We start from the raw sequence: 19,441 nt of genomic DNA on the forward strand, positions 1-19,441 counted from the left end.
TGTATGACCCCACTCTCCCCGTCACACATATCACTCATGTGTATGACCCCACTCTCCCCGTCACACATATCACTCATGTGTATGACCCCACTCTCCCCGTCACACATATCACTCATGTGTATGACCCCACTCTCCCCGTCACACATATCACTCATGTGTATGACCCCACTCTCCCCGTCACACATATCACTCATGTGTATGACCCCACTCTCCCCATCACACGTATCGCTCATGCGTATGACCCCACTCTCCCCATCACACGTATTGCTCATGCGTATGACCCCACTCTCCCTATCATACATATCACTCATGTGTATGACCCCACTCTCCCTATCATACATATCACTCATGTGTATGACCCCACTCTCCCTATCATACATATCACTCGTGTATGACCCCACTCTCCCCGTCATACATATCACTCATGTGTATGACCCCACTCTCCCCGTCACACATATCACTCATGTGTATGACCCCACTCTCCCCATCACACATATCACTCATGCGTATGACCCCACTCTCCCTATCATACATATCGCTCATGTGTATGACCCCACTCTCCCCGTCACACGTATCGCTCATGCGTATGACCCCACTCTCCCCGTCACACATATCACTCATGTGTATGACCCCACTCTCCCTATCATACATATCACTCATGTGTATGACCCCACTCTCCCTATCATACATATCACTCGTGTATGACCCCACTCTCCCTATCATACATATCACTCATGTGTATGACCCCACTCTCCCTATCATACATATCACTCATGTGTATGACCCCACTCTCCCTATCATACATATCACTCATTTGTATGACCTCCGTCTCACAACGCACAATTTTTGCACGATTTTCTTGGCTGTGTGAAAACAGCTTAGTTCGAAGTTTAGAGCCTCCGGCACAATTCCAGCTTATCATTTCGGAGGACATAGTGGGACATGCTGCACTATTTTGGCCAGGAGAATGTCAACCACGATGGCGAAAGCCAGACGGACCTTGTTATAACCAATGGGAGCCCACCAGGAACATCTGGGTCAGGCACATATATTTGGGGTTCTGGAGGCAGAGCGCAGATGTGCATGCAGCCTGCAGATATTAATATGTGACTTGTGAACGCTGATTTATGAGCCTTCTGATTACATAATAAGTGTTTTAAGTGAAAAATAAGCAGCTGAAGGACCAATATATATATATTTTTATTGTAGCCCTCTGACATGCGGGCCACGGTCGGTGTGAGGTGAGGGTAGGACGCTAACATGTCCCCCTCGTCCACCACATAAAGGTTATTCCAGTCACATGAGACCAGCACTCGTCAACAAGTTCTCCGAGCAAGTCTCGCGAGATCTCCGCCCTCACATCGCCGAGCCCGCCGTCATTGGGCGGCCAACAAACGCCTATTGATTGGCTGGGGCAATTAGCCAATCGGAAACGATCAAGAACCCCCGCGTCGTCCAATGGGCGCTGAGTATCGGAGGAGGCGGTGCCCGCCCACAGTAGGCTGAGAGGCTCCGCTCACAGCGCCTCCGTACTAGAGAACTAGAAGCTTCGTGAGGTGAGTAGCGGCGCAGCGTGCTCCGACACATGCAGCCAATTACCGCACTGATTAATTAACGACCAATTAATTGCCCGCCCCCTGCTGGACGCGGGCTGTCCCCCCAATGTTTCTCCTACTCCCGCCCACCTGTGTAAATTCCTCCTTTCTCGTGGAGTTAATGATGTCCCCGGTGTGTCCCGCAGGTTCCCCGCTCGGAGGGTGTCTCCCGCTTGGTGTTTAAAATCTCCGGCTTCGCTCGGCCCGCCTGCAGTGTCGTGGCCAGCGCTGCGCTGTGCCGTCCATTCCTCCGCGGTGTATCCGTTGCTTCATTCTGCCCTTCTCCGTTCATCGCACCCAAGGGCGAGCAGCGTTGTGTTTATGTCTTTATTGGACGAAAACGGTGAGTATGTGACGAGTGCGGGATGGCGGGGACGCTGAGGTAAAATGGCGGCCGCGCCTCATGACTCGAGGACGTGACGCAGGTGGCTGGGGAGCGGGTAGGGGTTTCTCAGGCACGCTGGAAGGGGCTGGAGGCACGGTGGGGAGTCGGAGTGGGGTCGCCCCTAGAGAGCAGGGAACCCTCTGGGGGTCGCTGGGAGGTGGGTGTACGCGGGGGGAGCACGAGAGGAGTGTGGCGGGCTGGTGCGCATGCGTGACCTGACAGGGCTGACTCAGTGCTGCAGTTGTGAGTCATCTCGTCGCTCTCCCCTGTGTGCACCGGCCTGCGGGGGGAGGAGGGGGAGGCAGCGCTGTACTACGGGCGGCATGTGACTGCCTGCAGCTCTCTGCACTGTGCGGCCATGAGGCTGAGCTGGAGCACAGTGCCGGCAGGCTTCCATCTGTGTGATACTGGAGACTGCTCAGAGGCCATGACAGCCGTGCGGGGAGTCGGCTAACTGCAGAGCCGGCACTGCTAGTAGGAGTCCCTGTCTAGATGTGGATCTGCAGCCTGTTTTGTGCTTCAGATGAAGGGGCGATGTCCACTGCGGGGCCAGCTGGGTTTTTATTTATTTTTTGAGCCTTCTACATGGCTTCTGCTGCCTGTGACTGTACCCTCAGGCTGCTTCATAGCAGTGATTCACTTTCAGTGGATCGGGATCATGAATTGATGACCGATACAAAAAGTTTTCTTTTTTATGTAGTGGACAGATCTGTCAAAAGGGTCTGTTTCTGTACTGTTTTTAGCAGTCTGTTTTAATAGTAGTCCTTTATAGGCAGGTCTAGTTTATGACTGAACTGTGAACTGGAAAGTACTGTCACTAACTGTAAAAAGTTCTCTTTTGGGGTGGGGGAAGAAGAAAAAAACTGCACACTTTATTTTCCACTAAGGCGGATGGAACTGAACTGGGCATAACTGAAGCTCAGGAAATCCCATTGGAATCAATGGCAAGGAAGACCAGCTTTTCTCTTTCTCCAATTTTGCTGCTTCTCGGGTGGATCAGGAAACCAGACTGCTGTGAATGTGAAGTGGTGCTTGGGACTAGTAACATATGGTGGGGTAGTATCATGGGGGTAGGGACTTATTTATGTGGCCTCCCTCTACCATGTGAAATGACAGTTCATCAGCCTGATATGGTTGATAAATGGAAACGATAGGTTGTCCTTAAAGGGAATTTGTTGGCTCCAATATGCTGTCCAAACTGCAGGTGTTATAGAGCAGGAGGAGCTGAGCAGCTTGTATGTAGTTTTATGGGGAAAGATCCAGTAGAACATGTGTTATTCAGTTAAACCCCCTGCTCATACTGAGCTGAACAGTCCAAAGGGTGGTCCTATCAGTGATTGACAGCTACCCCTGTATGTACGGTCATACAGATAGCAGCCAATTACTGATGGCTCCGCCTGTGGGACTGTTAAGCTCAGAAGGAAAAGGTTTAAATGGATATAATAGAAGTTACACTGAATCTTTCCCCGTAAAACTATGTAACCATCTGCTCAGCTCCTCCTGCTCTAACACGAAGCCTGCAGTTTGGTATTCCCTCCCCCACTTTTACAAATAAGATCACAATTTAGTCATTCATTAACGTACCGTAGCTGTCTGAGGGCAAGTAACTTTTCAATAGTACTAATGTACCTTATAATGTACTAGAAAGCTTTTAAGAAATTCTAAGTGGAATGAAATGGGGGGGGGGGGGGGGTTCCTACGGTGTACACACAGCAGCAAAAATGGCCTAACTTTACTCTTGAGATTATTTCCTGTACTAAAAAAACCTTTTCCCAGAGATTTTATATTTTTAAGACAGCCCTAACTTTATTTTTCCCATCAACATACTTGGCGGAGGGCTCCTTTTGTGGGATGTCCTCTAGCTTCTATTGGAGTACATGTGACTTTTTAAATCACAATTTTTTTTTTTTCCTTTCCGGATGGGATAACCAGAGAAGTGCAACTCTGACACTGCCTTTTTGTTTTTTCTTTCCTGATAAACGAACACATGTGGGATAATCAGATGTTTACAGATGCAGTGATGTAATTTTTTTTATTATAAAAATGGTAAAGGGTTTATTACACTTCCTTATTACCCTGTTTCGCAGAAAATAAGCCCAGCATGATTTTTGCGGATGCAGAATGATTTTCCAGGATTTTTGAGGATGTGTGAGGTATATGCCCTACTCTAAAATTGAGCTCTAGTTACAGTTAATAAACAATATAGTGTCCAGGCAGTTAGATGTGTAAAGTTAAGTCTTTTGGAGCAAAAATTAATATAAAGGCCTATTTAGACGCAACTATTATCACTCAAAAGCCGTCTTTTGAGCAATACTCATTGTGGTAAATGTTCACCCATCGTGCAGATTTCGTTAAGCTGTCCAATGTCTTTCAGCGTGCTGAAAGACGGCGATGAGCCTTATCAGGGATTCACAGCGTGATACAGCTGATACTATTACTTCAGCTGTATCCCGCTCCCTGATCACAGGCGGTGTATGAAGAACAGAGCGGTCCAGCTCTGTGCTCCATACCTGGCACGGAGCGCTCGGCTGTGTAACAGCTGGGCGCTCCGTGCAGAAAACATATGGATGCAAAAGACAAGCGCTGACACACCGCTTTTCTTCTGCAGCCTCCGCTCCAAGCGCTCGGCTGTATAACAGCTTGGTGCTTGAGCAGGGGAAACAGCTGGATGCAGAAGACAAGCGGGGACACCCCGCTTGTCCTCTGCAGTCTCCGCTGGGAGCGCAAGGTGATCGCTCATCTTGAGTGATCATCTTGTGCTGTAAATGACACAACGATCGCTCAAGTCGCTTGAGCGATTATCGTTTGTCTAAATCAGCCTTAAGACTCTTATTTTCGGGAAAACGGTATAACTTTTAGTCCCTATAGAGAACTGGCACTTACAATGACTTGATCACTGCTGCAGTATAATTTAATGCCATTGTATTAAATTGTACTGCAATGTGACAGGCATTCTATGAAGCAACTCCACAGGCTTGGCTTCATAGGCAATCAGCCGACTTTGCTGTTATCTATATTTGGAGTGTACTGACTCTCCTGATGGCAGTTTAGGGAAAACTATTGGCTTTCAACATATCTGATCCTTTGTGCTTACGGGAGTCTGGCAGACGCTCATTTACCTTCCCCATTGAGAACAAATACGCAGCTGGACAGAATACATGTTTCAGTGGGGGTTGGGAGGAATCTCTAGTGAAGGTGTATGGGTAGTTTACACTTGTTAGCAAAGGTAGAAGCACTACACTTATTAATTTGGACAAATCTATAGGTTACTTGGTTACCTGAGCTGACAGTTTTCTTAATTAATGGTTGAAAGGGTCCCATAGCTTCATATACTGTAGTTACCTGTAAACTTTACATAGCAAGTTAATGTTTGGGCAGTTGGTGAATGATTCTCACCATCAAAGCCATACTGACAACTGCTTGCATTCATCCTGACCATACGTGTTCAGTGACACGTGACCAACTCTTTAATCATTCAGAGACTAAAAACAATCTCTAGTTTGAGCAAGACTTCAGATGGTCTTTGATTGGTTAAAGGGGTTGTCCCGTGAAAGCAAGTGGGGTTATACACTTCTGTATGGCCATATTAATGCACTTTGTAATGTACATCGTGCATTAAATATGAGCCATACAGAAGTTATTCACTTACCTGCTCCGTTGCTGGCGTCCCCGTCTCCATGGTGCCGTCTAATTTCAGCGTCTAATCTCCTGATTAGACGCGCTTGCGCAGAAGGGTCTTTTGCCATCTCTTCGCTCCGGCACGAGCCGGCATTCTGGCTCCGCCCCCTTGTACGCTTCATCGTGTAGCTCCGCCCCGTCACATGTGCCGATTCCAGCCTCCTGATTGGCTGGAATCGGCACATGTGACGGGGGCGGAGCCAGAACGCCGCTGCTGCTGGAGCGCATGAAGGCCTCCTGGAAGCACGATGCACCGTGGGACGGGACAACACAGGCGCCATCTTAGCTGCTGAACTTTATAAGTTATTATTTCATCTCAACAGTAAGTAGGAAGCGGTTTTTAAACGGTTTAAAGGGCTGCTTTATGCCGGGGGGTGACTGGGGGAATGTGCAGATTTAAAATTTTGCGGTTTTGGCTACGGACAACCCCTTTAAATGATGATTTTTGTTGAAATCCTGCATTTTTTACTGCTGTAGGGCTTATTCACACAAGCGTAGGTGTTTTATGTGTGCCCACCAGTGCCATAAATGCAAACGGGTGCACAAGTCTGCAATTTGTGTGCCTATTCAGATGGCCCAGGTCTGGCACATATACGCTGAGCCTGGATTGCCGTTGGGTGGGGGGGGGAGACATTTTAGCTCTGCTAAACTGCCTGCCCCCCTTGCCCACTCTCGGGGAGGGTAGCTAGTGTTCTAAGCTTCCGCCCCCTTGTCAGCTGCCAGCAATAAGGCAGGAGCTTGGCAACTAGCTCCCGTCCTGTCCTTCCTCCTCCCATTGCAAACAGTCTGCAAGGGGCATAGAGGAGGGAAGGGGATGGGAGTTTAGCAGCGTGTCTGCTAAACTCCCACCCTTCTCCGGCAACTCTCATAGGAGTCTATGGCAGTGGCTGACGTATTCCGGCCAGGAAAATAGTTCCTGAACTATCTTTCCTGGCTGGCGTAAAAACGCCTGGATGAAATGCGCTGTCGTGGCCGGGTGCTTTTATGCAACAGAAAATCCCTTATCTGATCTATTGGAAACCAATACATCAGTTGGTAGTGTAAAACGGCAGCCCATATACGCTCATGTGACTAAAGTCTTAGGCGGTGTATGGGCACTGATGCTTGTTTACTGTAGAAGAGCCGTTCATTCTAGGAAGTACTAATGTTCCGGAGAAGCCAACGAAAAACAGGTTATGCTGGTTTTACTGCAAAAGGCTAAACCCCTCCAAAACTGCTTTTTCTCCTTTCAGAGCTGTTGCGCAGCCATTGGTACCTGTATTGGGGAAACATAGCATACAAACAAGAAGCTCACAGCCTCGGTGGCGAAATTATTTTCATGTCAGAGACCGAGAACTCTTGCAGTCGTTTATGTCATCCAGTCTTCTCCAGACAGAAGATACCAAAAAGTTGCAATCAAAGAGCTTTTCCTCTTATTGAAAAAGATAATAATAAACCAAAATGTCTGTCAACGTCAACCGCAGTGTTTCCGATCAGTTCTATCGGTACAAAATGCCCCGTTTGATTGCCAAGGTAATGTGTCTCCAGTGTTCACTGCAGTTGGTTATATATTAATTGAATTATCTGTTTTTGGTATTAATCTTGTGAACTCTTGACTTTGCAGGTAGAGGGCAAAGGAAATGGAATAAAGACAGTAATAGTCAACATGGTTGACGTTGCAAAGGCGCTTAATCGGCCTCCAACGTGTAAGTGAAGCGTTTATAGAGTTGTTAGAAAACTCAGACTTTTTACAAAGCTGTAATTTAGTCCTGAAGCCTAGATGTCCTTAAGACAACATTTTTACATGAATGGGTACAATAATTCTCGTCAATCAGTCAGTCCAGCTTCTCTATTCTCTCCGTATTAGTCCTGTAGCTGTAACAAAAAGTAATACATGCCAGCTATTCACATGACTGATCAACCATGTGTTAGATTGATGGTCTCTGTGCAGCAACCACTGTGGCTCTTAGAGGGTCATTCCTCTTGGTGTCTGATGACCATATTGGCGTGTATGGACACCCTCCTTTTCTCTGAAGTTGAAGAATAAAATCTGAGGAACAGAGCTGCACAGCTGTACAACTTGTGTTTTATTTAAATGGGATATTTGCTTGTTTGATTTGCTTAAAATAAAAGCAAAGATTTATTTTTAGGATGCTTATTTAGATTATCCACAAGTTGGCTAATGGGGATCTCCTTTAGCATTTGATTAGATTGTCTTAGCTTTGGGGAGGCTCTTGTATGCAAGTGGAGGTGATCTGTAATCTCTTACGCAGTTTTTCAACACTGTTTCACCTTTACTAGATCCCACCAAATATTTTGGTTGTGAACTGGGAGCACAGACCCAGTTTGATGTTAAGAATGACCGTTACATTGTCAATGGATCTCATGAGGCAAATAAGCTGCAAGACATGTTGGATGGATTCATTAAAAAGTTTGTTCTGTGTCCTGAGTGCGAGAACCCTGAAACCGATCTGGTAAGTTGCATTCTCTAAGTTGAGCAATAAAATAGTTTAAGTCTGCTCAGACTTTGACCCTCTTTCTGCTGTAGACTCCCCCCCCCCCCCCCCCCCCCCCCCCCATTACCTGCCTTCTTCCAAAAGTATAACTTTTTCTCTTTAGAAAGCCTTATGAGGGCTTTTATATTTTGTGGTGCCAATGGTGGCTTTTTTTTATTGAGAAACCTTTATAAAAATGAAGTAGAATAAGAACACAGATTAAACCCATAAAATAACAATTCTGCTATTTTATGGATTTCATCTGTGTTCATTCTGCAGTGGAAATGACAAGGTGGCTCTATTCTACAAGTCTGTAAAACTTGTAATTGGCAGTTTGAGGGGTCAGCTCAAATGACTCATCATTCAATGTGATATTCAGATGTATTGAGGATGTGGTGATTAACCTTTTTCGTAAGTGGAGAGTGGGTGCTTTTTGAAGCTGTATCTGCAACGCTCCTTTATTTCAATGTTGGCCTATTAAGCCTTGCCTTTGGGGCTATTAGACTTGTGTAAATTGCAGACCTGGAGATCTTTGGGTGCTCCCAAGGTAGCTACTCAGGAGCCTGCCATTAGGCAGCAGATCACTCCTTAATTGCTAAGATGCTGTGGTTAACTGCAGTGATTTAAAGGGTTAACTGGCTGGGATCAGAGGATTTCTATCTAAATATGCAGATTTTTTCCTTCAGAGGCAGTTTTAAAGTACAGCTGGCTGGGTTGTGTTTACCCCGGCCAGTTTCTGACTGCCTAGACTAAACCTTCAGGTGCCTCATCCCTGGTTAGGACAGGTGGTTAACAGTTTGTATTGTCAAGACCTCCAAGGGTTGAATGGCTGGGGATGTAGTGTTTGCCAGTACCTGCCCTTAACTGATCAGTGGCATACTTGCATGGCTTTATTCTTTCATGCCCTTCAAGTAATTTAGCAACAAGGGGTTAACCTGTTAGATTCGACAAGTTAACTTAGTACGTAGAATAATGTATGTCCTTTGTTTCAGCATGTCAATCCCAAGAAACAAACAATAGGTAATTCCTGTAAAGCCTGTGGTTATCGAGGCATGCTGGACACCAATCATAAGCTCTGTACTTTCATTCTCAAAAACCCACCAGGTACGTCTCCTCTTGTGTACCCACCTGTTACTGTACATAATCCGTATTGGACTTGGAGATTTTAACGGTTGACATGGGTGGGGTGGGTTTTTTTTTTTTTTTTGTTTGTTGCCCCAGCTCTATGTAATGCAAGCTACACTCTGTGGCAGTTGCTAACCCAACTGTCCCAATTTTATGCTTGCTAGAGAAATTCAAGTCCATACTATTTCAGTACTCCACTTGTAAGCTCTACTGTTGTATTGACTTGAACACTATAGGGTAAATTCATTAAATTTACACCAGTTTCTGGCATTAAAGTAACACATTTTCTCAGTCTCACTTGTGCAAAAACTGCAAGTCTCGGGCTTTTTGTGCCCAGTGTGGCACTTAGAAAAGTGGGTGAGTCTCGGCAAAAGTACAAGCTGCGTATGCTCGTGGGATTTATAATTTACACTGGAAATTGGTGTAAATTATAAATCTACAGCTTGTAACTAATGTAGATTTCCATATGGTATAGACTCCCTAGACACATGCCCAGTACATTAAGAGGGGTGTGCCTCTTAATAAACTTGGCACACTTCACTCTGTGGAAATCTTTACTTTGGCATTTTATATACTGTTTTTAAGCAAATTACTCCCTATCTGTTTTCAATCTGTCTTAAAACCTGGGGCAAAATGGTGATCTGAGTGACTTTCTTTCAGAGAACACAGACAGCAGTACAGGCAAAAAAAAGGAAGACAAGAAAAACAAGCGAGTCAAAGAAAATGGTGCTGTAGAAAAAAACGAGACCGCAGTTCTAACAGAATTAAATCCTCCCCGTGTTGTAAGTACTGGGAACAGTATATTTCTCCTATTAAAAGATTGTCAGATTAGTGGCCAAATATGGTATGGCATGTGAGTCATTTATAGCGGTTTTCTTATTGTGAATGCCTTCAATATATACATGGACTTGGTGCCTTCTCTTGGTGGTTAAGCTTAATGTGTAGAAGTCATGCAAAGACAATGTTAGATGAAACTTAGGTATTGATACCAGATGGTAATGAGCAGGTGATGCTTGGCTGCCTTTTTATGTGGTATTCACCTTAAAGGGAACAATATTGATTACTACTTAGCAAATTGGCTTTTAGAAACTCTTGAAATTGCTTTCACACTGCACATTGGCAGGACTACATGCAAGCCCACTGTCTGCTCGCACCTCCCAGGACAAGCTAATGCCTTCCTGATCACTTGAAATAGCGAACCACTGATTTTTGAAAGGGGGATTTCAATTTCTGCAAATGAGATTTTTTTTTTTTTTTTTTTGCTGCTTTTAAATGTTCTGTAGCAATTTGTTATGGCATTTAAGGTCTTTGCTTGCAGTCATTTAATGGGAACCTGTTTACTACCAGTAAAGTCAAGGTCATATGGTCACATAGCTGCTGTCTGTAGTGTAACAAGCCAATTACATGTGATCATCACAAGAGCACAGATATTTATCCACTGGAAATGAACAATAAAGGTTACCATTGAATGACTGACTGCAAATAAATGTTAGATAAAAATTTGTACAGAGTTTATTAAAGTTGTATAATCTTCTAAAACTCGAATAAAGGAATCTGTCACCTACTTTTAGCCCTATAAGATAAGCTTATGGGCTAAAAGTAGATGCCTAAGTCTGGACATGTTTGTGTTATACATGCCTTCCCTGGTGCCAGCACTGGAAGCCACCACTGCTCATGCATTGAGCAGCACTGCTAAGAAGCCCACCCTTAGAAAACTAGAACGGGTGGACCACACAGCAGCTTCCAGAGCTTACTCCAAGGGAACAGGGAATGCAGGTGTAACTCATTCGTAGACTCAGCGGTCCATCCAACTTTAGCCCATAATCTTAGTTTATTAGGCTAAAAGTAGGTGACATGGTTAAAATAAGTGCCTCTCTGGGGTGGTTGGGCTTATGCAAATGGACAAATGCCTTTGCTGTGCAGTTTCCATAATTCCTATAGAAGTCGGTGGTTAAGCAAACTGCATAGTTACCTAAGTGGTAGCCGTACCGCCTTAATTATGAAAATGGCGTAGCGAAGCTCACCTGGCTGTTCCTTTATCCTGGCCTCCTATAGATTGGAGGGGCAGAACTGGGAATGGGTGCTGGACCGATACCTCTGATAGGGCATATTCTGTATGTCTGAGAAAGACCTACATTTAGGCTCTTGGGTTCCTAGGAGTCTAGTTTACAGTTTCTACTTTGAAAGGAGTCTTTTGTGTTGTCGTTTTTGCATGTTTGGTTTTGGATATTGAGAGGTTTGTCATCTCTGAAGGTTGGGAAAGAGGAGGATGATGATGAAGATTGGGGTGAAGACACATCTGATGAGGCCCAGAGACGCAGAATGGAGGAAATAAGTGATCATGCAAAAAATCTCACTCTTAGTGAAGACCTAGAAAGACCCGTGGAGGACAGAGTAAACCTGCTGTTTGACTATGTAAAGGTAAGATCAAGTTGCCATTTGCTAATGCAATGCTAACATTAAGGACTCTGAGCTAATGTGTATTACCTTACAGAAAAAGAAGGAAGAAGGGGTTATTGACTCTTGTGACAAAGAGATCCTGGCTGAAGCTGAAAGACTTGATGTAAAGATTTTGGGACCTTTGGTCTTAACTGAAGTTCTCTTTGATGACAAGATAAGAGAACAGATAAAGAGATACAGAAGACACTTCCTACGTGTAAGTACTCGTGTGATTTGGGTTAATCGTCTGAACTTGGTAATTGCTGCTAAAAAGTCCACAAAGTAGCAGCTCTGTGTCCATGTAGTGGCATATTGCACTTGTTTGCAGTTCATAGCACACTTGCTGTATTTTGTGCTGTGTGCCCTAGTGGAAACTGTACAAACTCTTGCGAGTTATGGTACATACCAACTTTTTTTTGTCTAATTTTTTTCAAACTGAAAAACAGTTCAAAAATCATAAGAGGCTACTATTCACTTGAATGAGTGCACATGTGAAAAAAAGAGAAGTGGGGAGGAGCTGCTACCGTTTATTCAATAAAGAACCTTTTTTTTTTTTTTTTTTTTTAAAGTGTGCACCTAGGATGTCGTATTGTCTGATTCTTGGGATGTCCATGTGCACCCAAGAAACTTGCATAACTTTTAATGTCCGTATAAATGTACCCTTAATATGTTGTTGTATCAGTGAGTTAATTACATCTTTTTTCTTTTAGTTTTGCCACAACAACAAGAAAGCACAGAGATATCTACTCCATGGCTTTGAGTGTGTTGTGCATATGCACCAGGCACAACTTCTCTCCAAAATACCACATACCCTAAAAGAAATGTATGATGCAGATCTCTTGGAAGAAGAGGTTATCTTCAGTTGGGCTGAGAAGGTACTGCTTTATTTGCATTAAACTCTGAAGAGACCCTTACTAGTCATTACGTGGATAAATTGCATCAATTCCAGTGTGTATATATTGGTTAAAGCATTGCATAGCTCAATGTCCATTAACGCAAAAATCTTTCTTTTGCTAGCCGTCCAAAAAATATGTCTCTAAAGAACTTGCCAAAGATATAAGGGCAAAAGCAGAGCCCTTCATTAAATGGTTGAAGGAAGCTGAAGAGGAATCTTCTGGAGATGACGATGAGGAGGAAGATGAGAACATTGAAGTAAGATTTTTATATTAATTTGTTGGGAGTCAATGCAAGCAACAGCACTAGGAGCTTGTGTAGAAAGATCACAGGGCATTCATTCAGTTAACCTAACAGATGAACCCCTTAGCAGCCAATGCACCTTTTAAAATGCTCGTGGGGCTTTCATACTGGAATAAAACCCTGCAGAGTAAACTTCATGGCTGTCCTCTGCTCTAAAAGCTAGCATTTATGATCCCAGTGGTTGGACATCAAAAAAGGGGTTACCCTATTGAGTGGGTTACTGGCTTTGTCCATGACACAATTGGGGACTGTGCAGTGAGTCCTGTGGACATTTAAAAGGACCCCAAAACAAGTCTGTACACTGTCTTAGTGTATTGAATAAGAATGTATTGCATACAGGAATATGCTGAATAGTAAAAGTGCAACAGTAATTTGTTTTAATGCAGTGTGCTTAAATTTTCACCGATTTACATTAAGCAAAACCTAATTACTAGAAATTTGCATGCTTGTAATCTATCTTAAACCGGTTATTCAGTATGGAATGTGAAGAGTGTAAAAAAATGCAAAAAATTACATAATGCCAAACTGATTCTCCCCCCAAATGGCAGTCTTTTGCTTAAAACAAGGCCTCATGCAGCCATATCGATGAGAAATGAGGTTTTGGCTGCAGTAATGCAAATCAAAATAGTTTGTCATTAAAGGGAATGTGTCATCAGAAAATGACTATGTATTTTCCCACTTGTGTTAAACGTGTGTGTGTATATGTATATCCGTTTTCACACTGACCCCAGAGCCTAATAGGCTGATAGTGACATAACTGCTGCAAAGTTTTCTACAGCTATCAGTAACCTCACAGGTAAGATTACACTGAAAGGTGTCACCTATATTTGGTTACACAGGATCCGTCTGCCATAGGTATATGGAGACTACCTGTTTTACTCCTCCCCATAGTGATGGATACACAGAATAAAAAAAGTACAGTGAGAAAATTAAACAGATTACATTTTCTAGACTTTTTAATGAGACTATAAAAATGACTATAAACCTGAAGTTTTACTAATTGCATTTGGCGCACTCCGATTTCCAGTGTAGAATGTCTAGCTGCATTGTGGTCAGTGCTACAATTTTTATTTTTTTTGTCTTAACTGGTTGACTTGTTTCCACAGGTTGTATACTCAACATCGGTGAGTGTTCCTAAAGTGGAGACTGTAAAGTCGCCTGTCGAGAAGGATGATGACATTGACATCGATGCCATTTAAAGTTCACATAAAGCAGTTCACCACTTGCTTTTTCTGCCTGAAGTGCAACATGTATGTGAATGAGCTGCGCTAGCTGAACGTTGTGCTACACTTTTGTACGCTTAGTTTCTTTCTACTGTGATTTGGTCTTTTAATAACTAAGCTTCACTAAAACTGCATACAGACATGAGACTTTGTCTACAGCATGTACCGATGATTCCTTTTTAAATTCCAGTGTTTGGTGCACATTTATACAGTCGTGAATAAAGATTTTGTTTTTGATCACTGCAGTAGAAGATTTTTATTTGGCGGTCCATCCCAATATGCAGTAGATTGTTAAAAGAATTTCTTTAAATATTTTGAATGTGGATTTAAAGTCACCAAAAATACACAACCACCTGACCTGAAGCTCTCCAAAAATTTGTTTTAAAACTGATCATTGGATCTGCTAAATGTCTAAGAGCTCATTCACACAAACACTAATACGCACATGTAATAAGCAGTGAATGGAGTCAATGAATTTTTCATTGACCCACTCGCACACTAGCGGTTTGTGTAAAACACAGCATGTTCTATTTTGCCACGTACACGCAATAGAGGCCATTGTTCTCTAAGGACGCATAATAAACACTGCACATACACAATGTAATTGTGTGTACAGTGTTGAATATGCAACGCCACTAAGGAATCTTCAAGTCGCACTGCACGACCGTATGCGTGAGATCTGCTATGTGCAATGCACAATTGCTACCATAGGCAGAGAGGGCCAGCTCATGCAGCAGTAAAACTGTTTTAAACACATGGCCATGTAAAGCACACCTAAGAAGAATTATGGGTTTTGTTTGAGTTTTTGGTTTTTAATAGATGGTGGTAACGTTAGACAAGAGTCCAGTGAGATGTAATGGATTTATCCTAGTGTGAGCCACTGTTAGTTAAAACCCCAAAGTGTCTTCACGGGGTGTAAATGCTGCAGACTGTCAATGTACAACTTTCACGACACTTACAAGAAACTTCATTTTGGTGGTTTAAAGGGTTCACATCCATAATTGGCATTTACGCCTAATGCGGTTGTTTATGGGCAGTGTCTGCTGTAAAACAGCCATCACCCACACTTTATGAACAAGATGGACTCCTGATCTCCCTCCATACAAACAGCAAATGTACAACCCATAACTATGTCCTGTGTTTTTAAAGGGTCAAAAAGGACCACTTGTATAGTATGCAAGCGCAAATTTTTTTGAGTGTTCCAAGAATCACTTTCTATGGAAGCAATCTCACAAATAAGACTTGCAGCAATTCTAACTCGGACTAACTGTCCAAATGAAGTCATATGTGAATCAACACCTTCAAATGGATGGGTTCTTCTATGCAAGTTCATGGGGGAGAACATGGAGCAGCCTATTGAAAGATAAGCAACATGTATTCAAATGAAATGTATTTGCTTAGTCTTTCAGCAGCTGACCAATGGATTTTTAGTGAACTTAAATCCATCATTCAAACGAAAAGGGCACGATGCCCATGTTGACCTGTAACGGTCGCTCATTTTTGGCCATTTGGATGAATTTTTAGGTATAATCGTTGCAGGTAAAAGCCTTTAACACAGACCTGGAATGACATGGGTAAGTTGGAAACGCACTGTCACCCATTGGGTACCATCTTTCAAATCCTAATCAAAGTTGTCTTTCAGAAGACCCTGCATGTAGTATTCAGTCGCATAAGCATTAATGTCCTTTAGTCGAGCATATTGAGAAACGTGGACTTCTTAAAATATATTTTAATAAGCTTGTCCAATGATACTCATTTTTAACCTAAAATTTTCATCTAGAAATGAGAAGAGAAAAGAGATTGCCAAATCTATATTCTGACAAGCACTTTTCATGACATTGAACTTGCCCCATTAGGACCCACAGGAATGTTCTGGGGTCATAGATTAAGTTCAGCCAGGCCCCACTGCACAAGAATAAACCAAAAAAGAAATATGGGCTCACCTCACCAGCAGTATCTTTTCAGTGTTGCAGGAAGATCTGAAATTCAACAGGAGCTCCGTCCTCAAACAGCCGACGGCAAACGGCCAAATTCCATATAAGCAAAAAATAGAGGTAGAGGGGAGCTGCTACCGTTAAAAAAATTTTACATTCTTTATTGGATAAAAGAAAGCATACAGCTCACAGGTTCGCGCTGAACGCGTTTCAGCTATGGTAGCCTTTGTCAACAGCTATGAGGTATGGAATACACGACATTTATAGACAAAATACAAATTAAAATCAAAGAAGCAATACCTGTGTGTGCTAGCTTGTCAGGAGGAGAGATGGCTGAGGAATGGTGTGGAGGGTGTGTTCAGGAGTTAATTACACCACATGTTATAGTTAGCATACAGAGATTTGTTGCAAAGGAGTTTAAAACAGACAGAGAAACAAGTATATATGTGGATATCTGGAAAATAGTATTTGAATACATCTATACAGTGATAAATAAATGAAAATTCTAAAGGGAAAAGGAATCTGGAAGGCAAAAATTCCAATGCATACTCCCAGATCTCATAGATATAGATTATCTCTGCATAGTAGTAAAACAGTTGCAGGATATATGAGTTCACCAAAAATTTTTACAGAGCAGGAGTCAAGACTAGTTAATGTGCATTTCTTCCTGCTCTCAAACTAGCTATGGCTAGTTTTGTACTGGATACAGACCAATGCATGTATTCTTTGCACAGGGCTATTGCAAAATGTGTTAGCACTATGCTAAAATAGATGTAACCACGAAGGTAACAAGTGCCCTCTGCTGGAGCAAGTGGATTATGGCCATTGACTGTGGCATATGCAACACCTGACCTCTGTACTCAAGTATTGGTGGCTTGAAATTTATGCGTGCTTAGGTGTTCCCATGCTATGGGCTCAAGTGCCATTACAACAATACTGGTTTAAAACAAAACTTCAGAATGACCAGCTTTAGGCCTCCTACATGGGCAGATTTGCATTGCAAAATCCAGAGCAGGATTCCGCCTCCAGATTTTGCAGCAAATACAGCTGAGATTACCTTCCCATGAGTGGCAATCGAATGCTCTTTTTCCCCTCCACTAACACCGGATGTGAGGAAGGGGGACGGCTGCAGCGTGTAGTTATTTATTTATTTTTGTCTGGGCTGGAGGCTTGGGGCTTATTTTCCTGTTAGGCTTAGATTAGAGATGAGCGAACGTACTCGGTAAGGGCGATTTCGCAATCGCGCACCGCGATTTTCGAGTACTTCACTACTCGGGTGAAAAGAACTCGGGTGCGCCGGGGAGAGGCGTGGCGGCGTGGGGGGTAGCAGTGGGGAACGGGGGGCCCTCTCCCCCCCACTCCCCGCTGCAACCCCCCGCGCCGCCACGGCGACCCCCGAATTTTTTCGCCCGAGTACAGAAGTACTTGAAAATCGCAGTGTTCGGGCGAAAAAGGGGCGTGGCCGAGCACGTTCGCTCATCTCTAGCTTAGATTATTAACTGTAAATGCTTCCATGTTATAGCTGTAAGATGGAAGTATTTACAGCTAATGTAAGCATAACAGGAGAACGAACACTAACCCTCCAGCCCAGGCAAAAATCACTACAGACGCTGCTGCTAGGACCTTACAGAAGTCAGCCTATCTGGAGCTAGGGGTGTGACAGGTGTTATCTCTATGCAAACCCTGTCAAACCCCTAGCTCTCCTTGGTGACAAGGTACAATAATATCCTGCAGTGCTCTATGGAGTTTATCACTTGCGTCTGTCTTTGCTTTGGTTGCAGAATAAATTCCAAAAAAACATAAGTATGATTTGTGAGTGTGAAGAAAACTCGCAATAGAGGCAGAACATACCAACTCCAATGCAGAGTGCTGCTCTTGGCTAAATTCAGATAATGTGCTGCATGGCAACAGGGTTAGCTACTGGGCTACAAAACATACAGAGGTGTTTTGTCTTCTGGTATGCCACACACAACTGGATCACCTTTGTGAATTGACCCAAACTTTATCCTGATAAGTATAGAGGTCAGTTCTCCTTGGTTTACGCTTTTTAAAATTGACACAAGGGCAAGGGCAATAAGTCTTTTTGGTACCCCTTTTCTTCAATAGAGAATGTGGGTCCTTCTCAAATGTGAATCATGACCTACAAAAGGCTTGGGACCTCTTAGAGGAATCAGATGAACTTTTAAAATTGAAAGAAGCCCTAATACAATGGTAATGTTACTCCATGGAGCTTATCAGTTTGAAGCAGGAAATACATTTAAACACCATACGAATTACACAAACTTCAAATGGTGTGTAATCTACAGAAACCGACATGGCACAGGCAGACAACCAGTGGTTCTGTAAACTTCTCTGATAGTAATCAGGATAGATTGATCCAGAATTGCTGGGGTCTATTGTCAAATGTTCAGAGATGTCAAGCCCCACATTTATCCATAAAAACCGGAGCGTCTTACCACATGTAGAAAAACCACACACAGAATATTACCCCATTTACATGGGACTGTCTTCTAAACCACTGCGCGAGTGGGTGAAATCACCACTAGTTAGCACTTGTGCAGAATGTTTACAAAGGTCATCACTGACATTCTATGTGACGTACTGAGTAAGGAGTGTTGACGCAACAACAAGTAAGTGAACCGCAATGATTTTTATGCTGGTTGTTTGAACAAATTTTGCATGATAATTATCCCATGTAAATGGCCCTTAACTATTAAATGAAGGAATGCTGATCTATTGCTGAGACTGCACATGCACGCTGTCTCGCCACAAGTGTTCATATATTTCAGAGAGAGCGCGCGTATGCACAGTCTCTGCAATATCTCAGCACTCCCTGCTAGACTATGAACGCTATGTCACTAGTGATGTAGCGTACATTGCCCTGCAGGGAGGAGAATGTCGGCAATGGGTGCTTCGTCACTGGAAGAATTGGACAACTGGACATGAGGTGACCCCAGGGGACTGCAGGAGCCAGGAGCAGATGTGGTAAGAAGACTGACTGGAGAGGAATAGATAAGTATTGATTTTTTTTTTTTTTTCTAACGACAGAACCCCTATAAGGTGGCCAGATGTCCCACATTCCCCGGGACCTCAGCAGGACAGCTGGTCACCCTTAGAGTGATTACCAGCTGGGGTGCCGTGGCTTCCGGGCTGGTAATCGCTCAGTTGCGCCACGGCTGGATGCATTTGGGATCTTCCTTCCCTGACCTCTTAGGCCTCATGTCCACGGGAAAAATCAGGCCCGCTACGGATTCTCCATGGAGAATCCGTAGCGGGTCCCTCCTGCCCCGCGGACATGAGCGCTTAAAATAAGAATAAACTTAACTCTCGCCCGCTCCGGATTTTCCCTTCGCTGCGGCTTCATCTCTCCGTCGCAGACAGATCTTCTTTC

At 43.6% G+C, this 19,441-nt stretch overlaps 1 protein-coding gene and 1 non-coding gene across 2 annotated transcripts; both read left to right on the top strand.

Annotated features, from left to right (window-relative positions):
* Positions 1-1,431: 1,431 nt before the first annotated feature.
* On the top strand, positions 1,432-14,361 carry EIF5 (eukaryotic translation initiation factor 5). Its single transcript, XM_066608111.1, has 12 exons — positions 1,432-1,556; positions 1,742-1,938; positions 6,891-7,170; positions 7,262-7,343; positions 7,939-8,111; positions 9,125-9,236; positions 9,918-10,039; positions 11,511-11,678; positions 11,752-11,913; positions 12,407-12,571; positions 12,714-12,848; positions 14,000-14,361. The coding sequence occupies exons 3-12, from the start codon at positions 7,099-7,101 to the stop codon at positions 14,090-14,092; spliced, it is 1,284 nt and encodes a 427-aa protein (XP_066464208.1). The 5' UTR covers positions 1,432-1,556; positions 1,742-1,938; positions 6,891-7,098; the 3' UTR covers positions 14,093-14,361.
* On the top strand, positions 9,367-9,489 carry LOC136572121 (small nucleolar RNA SNORA28). Its single transcript, XR_010785776.1, has one exon. It is a non-coding gene; the product is annotated as a small nucleolar RNA SNORA28 (small nucleolar RNA).
* Positions 14,362-19,441: the final 5,080 nt, after the last annotated feature.

The sequence above is a fragment of the Eleutherodactylus coqui genome, chromosome 6, assembly GCF_035609145.1.
Source record: "Eleutherodactylus coqui strain aEleCoq1 chromosome 6, aEleCoq1.hap1, whole genome shotgun sequence".
NCBI lineage: Eukaryota > Metazoa > Chordata > Amphibia > Anura > Eleutherodactylidae > Eleutherodactylus > Eleutherodactylus coqui.

What these genes read in the sequence shown, in the direction of transcription:
- EIF5 (XM_066608111.1), top strand. Translation starts at nt 7,099, where the DNA reads ATGTCTGTCAACGTCAACCGCAGTGTTTCCGATCAGTTCTATCGGTAC. An exon ending in AGAACCCTGAAACCGATCTG is followed by an intron (nt 8,112 to 9,124) that starts GTAAGTTGCATT and finishes CCTTTGTTTCAG; the next exon opens with CATGTCAATCCCAAGAAACA. An exon ending in AATTAAATCCTCCCCGTGTT is followed by an intron (nt 10,040 to 11,510) that starts GTAAGTACTGGG and finishes TCATCTCTGAAG; the next exon opens with GTTGGGAAAGAGGAGGATGA.